Raw genomic sequence first — 14,744 nt, forward strand, 5'->3', positions numbered from 1 at the left:
AGCCTGAGCTGAGCCATGAGGCTGTTTGGTCTAACAAAGCTGCTGCTGTGTAACCAGAGTCCTGGCTGAGGTGGGGGCTCAGGCCCTGCAGAACCTCAGCGTTTCACTGCTGCCGGTCCTGATCTTGATCCAGCATCCGGTTGTCTCAGAAACAGAGCTGTAGAGGTAATTCTACAAAGGATTATTATTCCATCTATTTCTGTATTGAAAATTCTGTCGCGAGTGTCCTCATCTTCCATAGTGTTATGATTACTTTTCATTGTGGCGTGGTTGCTCTTGAAGCATGAACCTGTTTTCCAGGAAGGGCAGTGAGGTGCAAAGAAGCAGGCTGGAAGGAAGAGAGCACAGAACCAGTTTGCATGAAGAAGTCTATACTGACTGTGCTGAACTGGCAGGTCAGGAGAGACTGGAACAAACCCTTGGGAACCAGGGGGCCTCACTGCTCTACTGCCGTGTGCCCTGCGAGTTCTGGACAATTGGGAGTCAGCAGGAAAGGGATTGTATTGGATCTGTATTTCAACTGTTTTGTCAGCTTCTACCTCATTACCCTGAGTATTTTCAGATATTTTTACTGAAACAAACAATTTGGTAGGAAAACTGGAGGAAGTGCAACATGGCAGTGTGAGGCAGGACGTTTTCTTAGATACAGACAATCTGTTGGATTATATTGCTTTCTGCGAAGTATTCCCAAATCCTCCTCATTCTGTAAGGACCCAAAAGAATAAATTTGTGTAATGGATGGCACTATCTTGAGGTTTTCCTGTACTTGCAAGTAGCTCATAAATGACATTGATGGTATCTAAGTATCAGAAAAATGTTTCTCTCCTACAGAGTCCTACCAGTAGTTTTTCAGCATAAAAAGCTCTATTATGTTTTTCTGTGTGGGTAAGACTCTGCGTGGTCTTTTTCTGGCATTGATTTATGTAAGAACAAAAATAGACCTCCTTAAGTCATCCAGTTAAAAATTTGCTTTTTGCATTTCTGTTGCTTTAGTGCTTGGTTCTCTTCAGGGCCAGCTATTTATGTGTGTGTCTCTGAGAATGTTTCTCTAGCACAAGTCAGATCACTTGTTCAGTATGATGAGCAGCTCTGTGGCACAGGCACCATATCATTAACATGCCAAAAGTGGTCACTTCCATGAGAGTTTCTTAAACATTAACATTCTTGTCTTTAGTATATAAAGTTGGCAGTGATGAAGCAAAGAATATTTTGTCCTGCTATGATATGATTCATAAAATTAACCTGACAGCAATGTTTTACCAGCAGGAAGGTTCAAAGCACCACTTAAGGAGATTGCTTTAAACTTTGATTTTAAGGTAGTTGTCAATTTTCTCTTTGTGCCAGTATTTCATTGCTTTCAGTATAATTGCCATGTGAGTTGTTTGCAAATCCTGAGCTCTTCCAGCCAAAACAGTTTGCCTTTTCTGGGAATAAGGACAGGAGAATAAATGCTTGCTGTTAAAATGTTCTGGTAGGTTCCAGCACCTCCATGTTTAGGACAGGGCTTTGAAATCTGTCAGGAATGTGTCTTCCATCTACCTTAAATCACAAAAAGCTAAACTGGGCTGAATATATCCTGGGAAACATGGAAGAAGGTCCTTGGAAGAGTGAGATTTTGGCTTGTGGTATCTGCTGTTCTGCTGCTGACACTTGCTTATGATACAACAGAGGTGGTAGGTTAAATAAATCAAAATGAAACAAAAAGGGCAGTAATCACACAATTTTAATCCACAAATGTGATAATACATAATATATTTAAGGTGACCTGAACATTGCCCATATTTTAGCAATGTTGTTACATACCAAGTTACAAGTACAAAAGTAAACAATGAATATACAGGATATGCAAGTATGAGAAGTACTTGAAAACATATCTTTCCTTAAGGCTACTCAGATTATTTTTAAATAAAACAACAGCTGGTGTGTTTAAAATACCAGAGTCTGAATATTGATACTTGAAACACACAAAAAGTCACAAATACAGGATATGCCTTTCCTTTAGACGTCTTGAATAATTTTTTCTGGCTTTAAAAGAAGAACCTAAATTTTTTTGCCACAAATGAAACACACAAAAATCTGACATGTGCACTGGGACAGGAGCACTGGATACAAGAAATACTGTTCAAAAGCATCAGTTGACAAGTACATGCCTGGAAGAAATGCAGGTAATGATGCAGGTAAATATGGCTCTGCAACTGGCTGAACTTGCAACCCCAAACGTTGCTGTCTCATTTCTCTGTTGCAAAGGAGTTTTCCATCTTCATTGTGACTAAATCTACTTTTGATGGTTAAAGGAGATACATGAGGCAAATTTACACCATTAAAAACTGTTCTGCCAATGTCTCATTTTTACTGTGCTTCGAATGAGTTCTCCTGGGAACAGGTAAAAATTCATCTGTGTGAGTACATGACCTGGGTACTCTCAGCTGTATAAAGGTATGACAGTAACAACTGTTGTTGCAAGAGATAAAATATAGTTACTCTGGGGTGAGGAAAGACAGGATAGTAAGAATTTTGAACAGTTTTCTCTTAATACCATAGTATTCAAGAATTTATTGGAGAAACTTTTTTTCTTACCCTAAAGTAATGAGTGATCAATGTGTAAGCTTCCCTTAGAGAGGAATGGCTTTCAAATATATTTTCTTGTCTTTGTGAACTTTCAGATACACTCATCTCTATTATAGCATACACGATATGGAAGGTATTACCCCCAGATGATGGCACTGTCTGCTCTCTGTGTCAGCCGAAAGGAGAGGGTACTGCAATGTCGGGAGATAGAGATGAGTCTGGAGGATAAGGTGGAGAGAGAGGACAAGGAGAGGAGAGATTTCTGAGCATGTGTTTTTCACTCTGGGTCAGTCTGCACCTACCCAGGTTCTGCAGGTGGCAGCCAGAGCATCCACTCTGCTCCCACACTCCCTGGGTCCAACCAAGACTCTACAAAACCCGCTCTTTCTTGGCAAAATGTTTTCTGTTTGGAGATATCACTATATTTTGTTTCAAAAAAACCCAGAAAATTCGCTGAAAACATTCTGAACAAGAAGTCACTCCAGAAACTCACCAGAGTCACTAAGGCTGTTCTCTTTTGACTGCTGTGGATATGCTACACTTGGAGGCACTGCACAAATAGTGGATGGGTGGGATGAATTGTATCCCACCTCTGATTTACTGTAGGCACAAATGTAATGGGTATATTAAACCAGGAGTCTTATTTAGGCTGAATACTTTGAGGATCGGGGTGTAAGTGTTGGTGTCTCAGGCGTGCTGCTCCTCACAAGGACAATTTCAACTCTTCACAAAGAGTATTTTGTTCTGTCAGGCAGAACAGTAAGAGCAGCACAACCTTCAGTCTGAACTCACCTGCTGTTACCCAATATACAAGCCCTGAGAGCGGGGGAGCTGCTGTACTACTTCATCTACCTTTGAGCTTGAACCACTGAGCTGCTTTTCAAATCAAAATGAAACCTTCTCTCCATTAGCAGGTATAAAGCTAAACTGATGAAACTTGCTTCATAGAGCAGATCTTTAGATTTTCTCCTGCTTCAGTTTGTATGATTTGTTACTCTCATTAGATTTATATACCATGTAAAATCAGAAATGTTTTCTCATATTGATTCCTGATCCTTTTGAAAGGAATGAACTTAATCCGTCAAAGCCCTACCTTCTGTCAAAGCTTTTTCACTTAGCCTGGAAATAATAAAAATACACACTCCAAGGGCCTTGGGGGTAAATTCCATGCATTGCTCTTGCCTTCATCTGTCTATTTTTACATAGCCATGCATCTGAGTTTACTTTCTGTTCACATGTTCAGCCTTGAACACAAAGCTAGCAAGATCATGGTGAGTAGCAATCTGTGTCTGAACAATACACGTCAGCAGCCTTGTTCAGTCTGCTCCTTGAAAAAGACTGAATTATCTGAACAAAACATTAAAATCGATAGCTTTCTGATTTAAGTTTTCCACTTCATCATGAGCCTGGTGAGCACCTTCTTGGGCCCTGCTGGGGACTGTAGTAAGACTGATGGGAAGGAAGCTTGCTTGCCTACCATGGCTTAGGAAGGGTGGCCAGTTCTAGAGACAAGTTTTTGGTTGGTTTCTTGCCTTTTGAGCGCAGTTTCAAAGAACCTTCTCATCAAGCAGTTTGTTGATGCCGTTGCAGATCTTTTTGAGGTATGGCCGACAGTCGCCGTCCAGGCTGTACAGGGCAGACAGAAACTCCACGTCCGCAAAGTGGTTGAAGACGTGGTTGATGCGCCCGTGGGACCGCGCTGTCAGGTGTCGCCCTACGAGTTCGTGCACGAGCTCTTTGCACTCATTCAGCAGTTCTGCGAGCACATTCCTGTCAAAAGTGTACTCCACCTCGTAGAAGCTAACGATTGTCATGGCAGTTTGGTTCAGCTTCTTCCTGAACTTGTCCACGATCTCCAGCTCTTCCTGGTTGAACTGATTATTTCGATAGAGGATCCCGATTTTTATTGCCACTTTGATCAGGTCTTTCATGATTTTATGGGCTTCCTTTTTGTTTCTGGTGTGTTCCTTTGTTACTTTGTACAGCTCATCAAAGATTTCACTGCTTGTGTCATCGATCAGCATGTTAGCCATGGTTTTGGTTGCCATTTTGCTCAGGATCTTTTTCTGGGCTTGCAGTGCAAGATTCTTGGAGCTGAAATAATCAGGACCTGGTTTGGGATAGAAAAAAGGGGAGATGTTAATTTTATTTGGTGAATTGTTTTTGCATTCAGTTAAGAAAAGTGGTACCTGCACGCTTAACTGAGACCTTGCACATGTCACTGACCAGAACAGTCACAACTGCAGGAACACTCCCAACACACTATTGCCAGGTAACCTTGGGGTTCCACACATCCGTGTTTCAGGTCTTGCTGTCACTGAGGGCTTTTGCTTGCAAATGAGGAACAGAATATCCTGGCAGCGGTTATATATGCTGATTCTGTGATAGTCTTTTAATTTTGTAGTTCAATATGAAAGCTTTCTTGGCAGAGAGATCTGCTGAGATGTTGTGGTTGAAATAATACATGAAGTATCAGAGACAAGCAAAAGGAAATAGTGACAAGCAATATATGGCCCTTCAGAGTTACACTCTGATCATTGGGAGGCACTGTTGTTCCATGGTTAGGCCAAGCAGCTTCACAAGCATGGATGTACTTTGTCTTAATCTATAGTATCAATGCCTTCCCCTTTTGTTACCAATTTACAAAATTATAGACTACAACGTTTATAAAATGTTGGTGCTTCGGCGCATGCAGTTCCTGACAGAGAAAAATATCTGAGCTATTTGCTCTGTATTTAACAAACAAATACTTTGGATTTTTTATCTTTTACTCATATCTGCACACTTCACTCAGCAGAGCACCTGAACACATGGCTACTGCTGGGCTTTATCCCATGAGATTCTGTAGCTCTTGGTCGAAGCTAATTTGACCTTCCTCTGTTCTTCACATTAATGTTGGCTTCTAACTGACCCTCTGTGGACAAAGCAAAGGAAATATGGGTATGAAATAATTATGCAGGTTAATTCTGGGGCAGCACAGCCTCTGTTGGATCAAAGGGCACTTTACCATTGTAGCCAGGTGGTGATGGGGGTGTGTGTCTGGGGAGGACAGCCAGTGAGCTCTGAGTGATGGCAGAGTGGCCTCTTTGTTCCCAGACACCTTCCTTGCCTTTCCCTCACGTCCCCCCTCAGTCTGTGCTCCTGCAAAGGTGGTGTCTGTGTGTCCCTGCCAGCTGGGGACCTTGCTCTGCTCACCAGGACACCAGAGCCTTGGCTGCTCCCAGGGGCATGGAGGTAACCATGTCCTTCACCAGCTGCTGGGAAACCAAACCACTAAGAGATTAAAAATGACAATAAAAATCAAATCTTCCAGTACTTATTTGATTGTGGAGCCTGGGTGAGTCTTTAAGCAGGCGGGACGAGCTCCCAGGCCCTTTCCAGCCTTCAGCACACAAGTATTGTCACTTCCCCTGTGCTCCTTACACCCTCATGCCAGGAAAAAGGGATGCTGGCTGCCAGAGCTCACTTGGAGTAAGTAACACTGAATTTAAAGTCCTCCTTTTAATTCTGATTTTCAAGTTGGCTGGAATATTAAAGTTGTCATCTTTGTGTGCCACAGCTGTACTGCTGAGCAATGTTAAAGAGTAACATTTAATTTCAACTGAACCACCACCTGGAAAAAATAATTCAATGTGCTTAAAAGAATTGCCTGTCATTTGGAGAGAAAATTGTGGGGCTGAGCTGCTGTCTGGAGGAAATAGGAAAAACTGTGATTTAATCTAGAAATGATAAAACCAGGATGAAAGCATTCTTTCACTTAGCAGTACATGGGTATATAAATAGTATCCATGATGAGTAATTATGTGCATTTGACACACAGAAATGGTAGATTGTTAGTGTCTGTTTCTGGAGTAAGTGCTTAGTAGATGTAGTTGATCAGTACCTGATTTGATCAAAAGCTGAAAATAATTGCAGTAGATTTTTAAAATATTAATTTTATTGAAGTTCACGCCACTTCAGCCTTGTGTTCCTTTGTCCAGGTGAGAGCCCAGCTGAATCCTGTCATGCCTGGCCTGCTGCAGGGACAGCTCTGCAGAGCTGCTGCAATTCTGTGGCTCGAAGCAAAGCCACCCTCCCGTCCCCATCACACCCCCTGGGGGGCTCTGGGACCAGCAGAGCCACCAGCACCTTACATACAGACACAGGCAGCTGCCCTCCACCTGTGTGATCTCCGAGACAAAGCTGGATGATAAACTAGCACATAAAAGCTTCTAATGAACTTTTCAGAGGGGAGGGTTGTCCAGCACAGAAAAAAGAAGTGTGCTATATGTCTGTGTGTCTAAAGCACTGTCTCTCATCCACAAAACTGAGCAGTGTGACTTCAAACATGGGTCTCTTTCTGGGACACCCCTGGTAGCTCAGACAATGATGCCGCAGCTCCCAGTGAAAGGTGCAGGCTGTGAAAGGGGCAGCACAGCTAGAAACCATCAGGCCAAGTTTAACTGGGTGTTAAGGCTGGAATGCTTTTCCATGGCAAGTCCCAAGTGTGGGACCTACTTTTTAACAGCAAGAGACTGAGCTCCTCCTCATCTTTCTGAAAGTAAAATAAAGAAATATATTATTGCCTTGCTGCTGTGGTTCTCTCCCCACTTTGTGCTCCTGCCTCTCCATCCTTTCCTTCCACAGCATCTGCAGCCCAGCAGCCATGCCAGCCCCTAGAAACCAGGCAGACCCAAATCCTTTGTTCATGCTCCTTTCCCCCGGCTCGCTCTGTGACCTGTGCTGCTCTCGGCACTGCACAATCTGTACGAGCTGGCAATTAGTTTCACCACGGCGGCTGCCACGTGCTGTGTCTATCCCAGTCAGCTGCACCAGGCAGAAGAGGTTCCAGTGGGCACGGGCAGAGCCTGGTGGGACAGAGATGGTTGTGCACTGTGGTGTCTGTTAAACACAGAGGCTTCAGCTGCTGCCACGGTCCCTACACCATGTCAGGAAAGCTCAGGAGGAGGTGAAGGGCAGCATTCCACCTGCCCAGCAAGCTGCCTGCCAGGCCCTGGGATGGGCACTAAGCCAGGCCGTGTCTGCGATGGGCACTGCAGAGCCATGCCTGTGATGGGCACTCTGCAGAGCCCTGGCTGGGACGGGCACTCTGCAGAGCTGTGTCTGGGATGGGCACTCTGCAGAGCCGTGCCTTAGAGCCCTGCCTGCGATGGGCACTCTGCAGAGCCCTGGCTGGGACGGGCACTCTGCAGAGCTGTGTCTGGGATGGGCACTCTGCCAGGCCCTGGGATGGGCACTCTGCAGAGCTGTGCCTTAGAGCCCTGCCTGCGATGGGCACTCTGCAGAGCCCTGGCTGGGACGGGCACTCTGCAGAGCTGTGTCTGGGATGGGCACTCTGCAGAGCCCTTGGATGGGCACTCTGCCAGGCCCTGGGATGGGCACTCTGCAGAGCCATCCTGCACTGCCCCAGCTCCTGCTGCTGGACTCAGACAGTGTGTGTGGGATGGGAAGGAGGCAGACAGCAGCTGTCAGCCCACTCGTGCATCCAGACAGCGGCGTGGGGGCTCTTCACAAAGGGCTGTGCTCAGCTCTGCTTTGATTCGGGGTGTGTGCAGCTTTGCAGCGTGCTGGAGAGTGAGAGAAGCTGTTTGGATTGCTTGTTTGGATTCCTGCCTCCAAAATCACACTGTGCTCAGACACGCAGGTGACGCCTTGCCTTTCAAAGATCACAAGTGGTTAGCCACATGATTACATTCAGGCTTTCGTGGGGACGGCATGTTTACCGTGGCAGCCTTTTCTTACTGCAGCACATTGCTCACTACACAAAATACATCTTCACCTCCTACATACAGCAATTCTATTTTCTGCTTTCTTTCATACAGCAAAACAAATCAGCAACGGCATTATAGATGCTATTAGCTTTCAGGAACATTTCACCAAGGCTAAAAAGGAAAAGCCACCCTCCAAGCTTTGTTGGGTAGTGATTAGCTTCCATTATAGAAAATCTGACATCTTGGTTTTTATTAAAGAAAGGGCCAGTTCTGCTTCAGATCTGCTCTCACCTTCTCTCTGTCACCTAGAGAGCTGTGTATGATAAAAGCTGTTTAAAAAGCTCCTTGTGACGGGATTGATCCCACAGCAATCTTCCATCCCCCTGGAAGTGCAGCTCCCCAGCCCTGTGTTTCCCGTGCTGTGGTGCCCATGGAGGGGTGGCGAGTGCCCAGCTGTGGGCAGGAGGTCGGGGAGAGGCTCCCTGTGCCCAGGGCAGGACAGCCCTCCCCACCCGTGACCACCCAGCTCCTGCCAGGCGGTGCTCAGCATGACAAAGACGTCTCACATCCACTAAACTTAATAACACGATTGCTTAATAACAGAGTTGCTTAATAACAGAAGTGCAGAAAAAGTTTGGCAACTCTAGCGAGCGGATGTAAGAGTTTTATATTTTAGGAGTTTTTGAGACTAAAATGCAAGAACATCTGTAATATTCTCCAAATATTTTGATTGCAGATGGCTGTACCAAGTACAAAATGGTCAGAACGAAATGCTCAGCAATACTATTTTTATGTAAATCCGCATTCAGTCGCTCTGTACAAAACACAGCAAATCCAGTCAACCAGAAGATGCTCCCACTATGGTGAGGAGGGAGGACGGTCAACATTTGCTGGAAGCAATTATGAGGATATGGAAACCAGTCTCCTGAGCAATGAATCCATTTCCCTCCCAGTTAGCCGCTCAGTCAAAGCCATAATACCATTTTGCAGCCAGGATATTTTCTCCCCTGGCTAATGGCTGAAAGTTGAGTTGAAGGGAGCTCTGGAGGGAGTGTGTCTTCACCGCAAAAATGGAGAGAGGAGGAGTTATCCAAAGGGTTTCTGTGGAGGTTGTCCAGTGCATTTTTAATTGAATCAGCAGGCTGGTTGGAATTTCACCTGACGCTGGGAGCTGTTACCCCAGTGCTGGCTGCAGCTTGTCCTGGGTGATCAGTTACCTCAGCCATTGGCTTCACCTGCTCCCGAGTGAGACACACGGGGAGCCTTTGCCTGATTTTCCACTGCACTGAGTGTAACCCCAGCTCCCAGCAGTCACGGTGGTTGTGTTTGCCAGCCAAGGAGAGCACGTGCTGGAGCTACTGAGTAGGCTTGAGAGCATCCTGGAGAGGTGAGCTGAGCTCTTTTAAATTGAGCTAAAATCATGAAGAGGCTGCAGGTCTGAGGAGGGTTCCCTCAGCTTAGCAGGAATGGGACGTGATGGGAACCAGAAAAAGTTCCCTGCATCTGTGCCCCAGCTGTACTGGAAGTAAGCAAAGGGCTGAGTCTTAACTGAACAAGATGGAAATGCATTAGAAAGTAAAGCTGATGAAGAGGCTGAAGTATTTTTAATACTCCTGAATCTTCACTTTTAAAATGCAGCACAGCTTCTGCAGCTAAAGACAGGCTTTAAGGATCACCAGGGTCAGTGGGCATCCCTCCAGCTGCCAGCAGTTTCTCAGGCTTGTGGGAGATGGACCAAGCCAAGGGCCAGGCACGCTCTCAGAGCCTGCTACAGTGTGAGCTAGCTGGGTTGTGAGCATTGTTGTAGGAATGTGCTGTTTTAGTGACTCGTGTGACCCGGTTTGAATGCACCTGTGCACTTTAACTTAGTGATATTCCTGCCCCTGAGCCTGCAGAGTCTGGGAATGGCAATGAGGCAGCTGGATTGTAAAGCTCTTGCAGTGAGTATCTGAATGGTTACTCCAGCGTTGCTGCTGGTGTTGATAATTTACTGTGTTGCAGCTTGTTTCTTTATAACCTAAAGATCTGCCTGTAACGCCCCCTTTTCTTGACATAAATACAAAAAAAAATCTAGTTGCTTAATTTCCATCATTCAGGCAAAATCTTAGAGGAAATAAGCTGTTTTATTTATCCATCAAGTCTCACTTACATGCTACAGGACTGATTAGAAATGTGAACTGCAGGATTTAGGATTTCAAAGTAGCTCTAAAAGCAGACAGGAAAAAAAAAAAATCCACTAAAACCACTTGTCCTGTAGTGTTTTAGTCCTGAGCAGCCCAGGCACGAGCTCTGAGTGTGTGTATTGCTCTTGGACAGCTACAGGATCACTGCAGAAGAAATATTCAGTGTTTCCAGTAACTTTAAGCCAAGAAATCCAGTAGAGCAGATGGAATACATCAGCTTTCAGGGAGGGCCAGTTTAAACACGTGTAAGCACCAGGGGCCCAGTGCTCAAACTTTAACACTTCTAAATTGTTACTGTGAGCGTAAAAGGGTTGCTCATATCCACAGTGGAACAGGAGGTTACAGATAATTATATAATCTTGGGAGAATGAACCAGTACCCAAACGTCTGAAAGCAGAACTTGGACAGGCTGGAAACGGCAGCAACAGCCCTGTACAGAGGAAATATGACTGAATGGAAAAGAAGACTACTTTTCCTTTCAGTGCTTTAGATGAGCACCAACTATGCCACAAAAAAAGCTCTGTCTGGGAACCTGGGGACTGGAGATTCCAATGCGTAGTCTTATTTCTGCTGCTGACTTGTATCTGGCATTTACTTTTCTATACTGTATTGTTCCTACATACTGGAGTTCTCTCTCAGTACCTGGAGGGGGTGGTGGAAGGCTGGGGGGCCCCTTCTGTAAAGAGAGGAAGAGCAGTGCAGAGTGAGCAGGTAGGCTGCAGTCCTGTGGTAATGCCTCCAGGAGCCTGGCCGGGGGAGAGGAGCTCAGCTGCAATTTCCATCAGCTCTGAGGGACTTGCCAAAAAGGGGTCTGGCAGAGTTCTGCTCCTGCTGCCCCTGGTAGCTGGCTGGGAACTGAACTGCACCGCTGTGCTCCTCCCCTGGGTCTGAAAGCAGTAGCTGGCAAGGGGTGTGTGGATGACATCACTGTCCCGGAGCTGAGCCTGGCTCACAAGGTGGAAACCCTCCCAGGCACTCCCCTGAATGCATGGCACGGCTGACACCGCGCTGGGATTCTGGAGGGCTGCTGTTTGACATTCCAAATGAGACATTACGCTTGGTCATATCCTGCAAACTCGCATCCAGCTTGTGGGAGAGGAAACCACTCCCTGCCAGAGGGGCTCAGTGAGGATCAGCTCTGCCATTGTGTCCCACAAACCAAAGGGACCAGGCAGCGGCTGCTTTGGTCAGGACCCAGCCCTGGTCCGGCCTGCCAGGGACCAGCTGGGCACATACAAGCAGCTGACAGCTCTCTGAGAGTGGCCACTAAAGCTTTTCATTTCATTAACCTGGTAACGTAAATCAGAGGCAAAGCCTAAACCGAGCTGCAGCTCCTGGAATGCTATCTTTGCAGGGTGACTTTCAAGAGTTCATTTTCAACTCTGCACCTTGCATTTCGTAGCACAGGGGGAAGCTCTGCCGAGGCAGCAAACACACCTGGTTAGCTCCTGGCAGCTGGCAGTGAGCTCTGCGATGCTGACAGAGCTTGCACAGCACCCCGAGGTACACCCAGGGTGTGAGCAAGGCTTTGCTCTCAAGTGCTCAGGAGTTAAAGTCTGTCTGCCAGGAATGATAGCCAAACACTGGGGAGTTTGGGTTTCAAAGCTTTACTATACAGCTAAAAGAGGTTTTGATAAACTGACCACTGTATTTTATAAACAGGTTTAAAGTCTTTTGATGTCAGTTTATGTTCTCGGCAAAATACACTGAAAAGAGTGAACACCCCTATCCCAGAAAAGCTTGTTTAGCTCTGCCTGACGCTGCCAGACAAAAAGGTTCCCCACTGACAGCAGAGTTTTGACAAGGGAAGATTGGTTACTACCCCTTGCAATGACCTACTGATCCTGTTCTTGCATTTTGAGACAGGTGTTTAGGACTATATTAATGTGGGTTTTTTTTAAATGCTAGTTTTAGTCTAAAAGGCTTCTTTTCATTAAAGAGGCATGGTGACATACCCAAAACACTACAGCCAGATCTTATTTAAGCACGGATAGCTGACCAACCCCAGCAGCCCATGCCTTGATGGCACTCAGGGACATCTTTAATTGGCCAGGAGTTTTTGGCCTTCAAATTGTGAAGATTTTTTATTTTCTTTTTCCCCAGTACAAGCTCCACAGAAAATCTTGGGCAGGAACTATCGAAGAATTTAACTTCAGTCTCTGAAACATTTTGTGTTTCATGTCCTTTGCCTTTTCTACGATTCCTGCATTTATTACACCATCCTTTAGAAGACACAGCAGGAAAAAAAGAAGCTATCGTGCGGACTGAGTGGCAAAAATACCCAATTAGCCAAATAATTATTATCTCTATAGGAAAATTATGCTTGTTTTAATGTCTGGCCATGTAATTTTCACAACAGGATCATAATGAGTTCTTTGGTAGAGCTAAGGGGTTGTTTATTGCTTAGAAGGGACAGAGGCTCTTGGGGAATATCAGGCATATAATGAACGATAAACAATTATCTTGTTAAGGAACGATGGCTCGCAGGCTTCTTTGAAAGGATTCAACCATCATGTTCTTCCACACTAAAGTAACAATTATCCAGGAAAGAAAGGATTTTCTTGCCAAAGCATTGTTTGTCACAGAGATTTAAAAGCCATGTGAAACCTTTGAAGATCTTGCAGCTGTCCTGTTCTATCCAGATACAATTATTGTGGCAGCTTCTCTTTGTCAATGATGTGTAGAACTTGCTTGCAGTGGTTCCAAACTGGTAGATTTGTTCTGAACAAAAACTTGAAGAGCTGTTTGAACATCATGACACTTGCACAGGTCTTGGGGCTTTCAGTCCAGTGTCATGAACGACTCGAGTCCTTGATCAGGCTGTGTCTGGTTTTCATGTATTCTTTTATCCTCTCCTCTGGCAGGGTGAGGGAGAGAGGAAGGCTGTGGAGGCATCTGTGCTTTTGTGGGCTTGGTGCTTGGCAGTTCCCACAGGCACCACTCCTGGTTAACGGGAGGGTCAGATTTCCCCGTGCTTCTGCAGCTCAAATGCTTTCTATTCCTTCCAAAGAAGTCTCTTTAGCATGCAGGAGCTGGTTGTTCCCAGTAGGAACAAAATAATATGCTGTTAGTAAAGCAAGGCCCATCAGTATCAGCCCTAAATATTAAACAAGGCCTCCGTGCAATCTGTGTGCTTTAAATAGTTAAAGTGCAGCTATGAAACAGGCTTTTCAGTACTGCTTTACCAATTTCTATTTTTTCCCCCACCCATTTCTCATCCTCTCAGGAAGAAAATTTTGAGGGTTTATTTTTGTGCCTTCAAATAGCTTGCTGTTGCACTACGCTGCTCTTTCTCCGGAGATAAAGCGTCCTTGCCTTTTACACAGAATAATTCTATTTTTGTCTCTAATATATTAAGAATGGCATGAAAAATAACCACGTCTGTGCTCTAGGGATGTACAAACTTCCATGAGAAAGCGAGCCGTTGGGACCCCAAGGGTAGCTGGTCTGAAGGTGCTGTGACACTGAGACGGCATTTCTCTGTAGCTTAACGTGAGGCTGAAAGAAAATGGGAAGGGGGAAATATTTCTGCTAAAGCAGGTCAAGGTGAACAAACTGCAAAGAACACGGGCATGGATGCAGGTGCAGCAGGTGTCCAGCTGCTGCTGACCGAGTGGCTGTGTGAGCTGAGCTCTGCCACGTCCGGAGGGAGAGCAGCGGCAGCAGCTCCATCCCTGCAGAGCTGTCCCAGACGTGGGACAAGGCAGGCTGCGCTGTGAGAAGCACAACTGGAATTCACTCTCGTCGGGTGGATTTTGTCTTGGGATATAAAAACAGGCAAAACCCCTGACAACAGCACGGTGTCTTCTGTGCTTGCGGTGCTGGGAGCGCACTGAGTGCGAGCGCTGGGCTGGGTGACACCTCACAGGGAGTGGGGAAATGGCAGGGGACTGCAGGGGAAGGAAAGGCTCTTGAAGCTTGATACGAGTTGATGGCATCTGTGTGTCTGGCAAAAGAGGGAGATGCTTTTTTATGGACACCGTGTGCTGTTGTTTTCCTAATTTGGTACTTGGTTGCTTGACCACTAGGTTTTGAATTAAGAAGATGATGAATGGAAGGGGAGTAAACCAATGCCAGATATCAGGTGCAGCTGGAAAAACACACTGTTGGTCCCTAAATAAAAACACCACAGGAGCTGGTAATTTCCACATTTAATTCCAGCCATGCTTCCAAACTCTGCTGATGCCAGGGAACAAAGTCAAATGAGGAGAAGGTGAAGAGGACAATAATGGCAAGAAATGTCTGACAGCAGTTCACTTTCCTAAGTCAGGAGCAGACGCTG

General features: G+C 45.7%; 1 protein-coding gene across 1 annotated transcript in view; it reads right to left on the reverse strand.

Annotated features, from left to right (window-relative positions):
• Window positions 1-1,705: 1,705 nt before the first annotated feature.
• The window catches only part of TNFAIP8L3 (TNF alpha induced protein 8 like 3), a 46,081-nt gene continuing 33,042 nt past the window's right edge, over window positions 1,706-14,744 (reverse strand). Inside the window, exon 2 of the mRNA XM_040077020.1 lies at window positions 1,706-4,678. Coding sequence (XP_039932954.1) covers window positions 4,116-4,678 — 563 coding nt within the window. The 3' untranslated portion in view covers window positions 1,706-4,115. The remainder of the gene's footprint in view (window positions 4,679-14,744) is intronic.

This window comes from Hirundo rustica, chromosome 13, assembly GCF_015227805.2.
Source record: "Hirundo rustica isolate bHirRus1 chromosome 13, bHirRus1.pri.v3, whole genome shotgun sequence".
Lineage (NCBI taxonomy): Eukaryota > Metazoa > Chordata > Aves > Passeriformes > Hirundinidae > Hirundo > Hirundo rustica.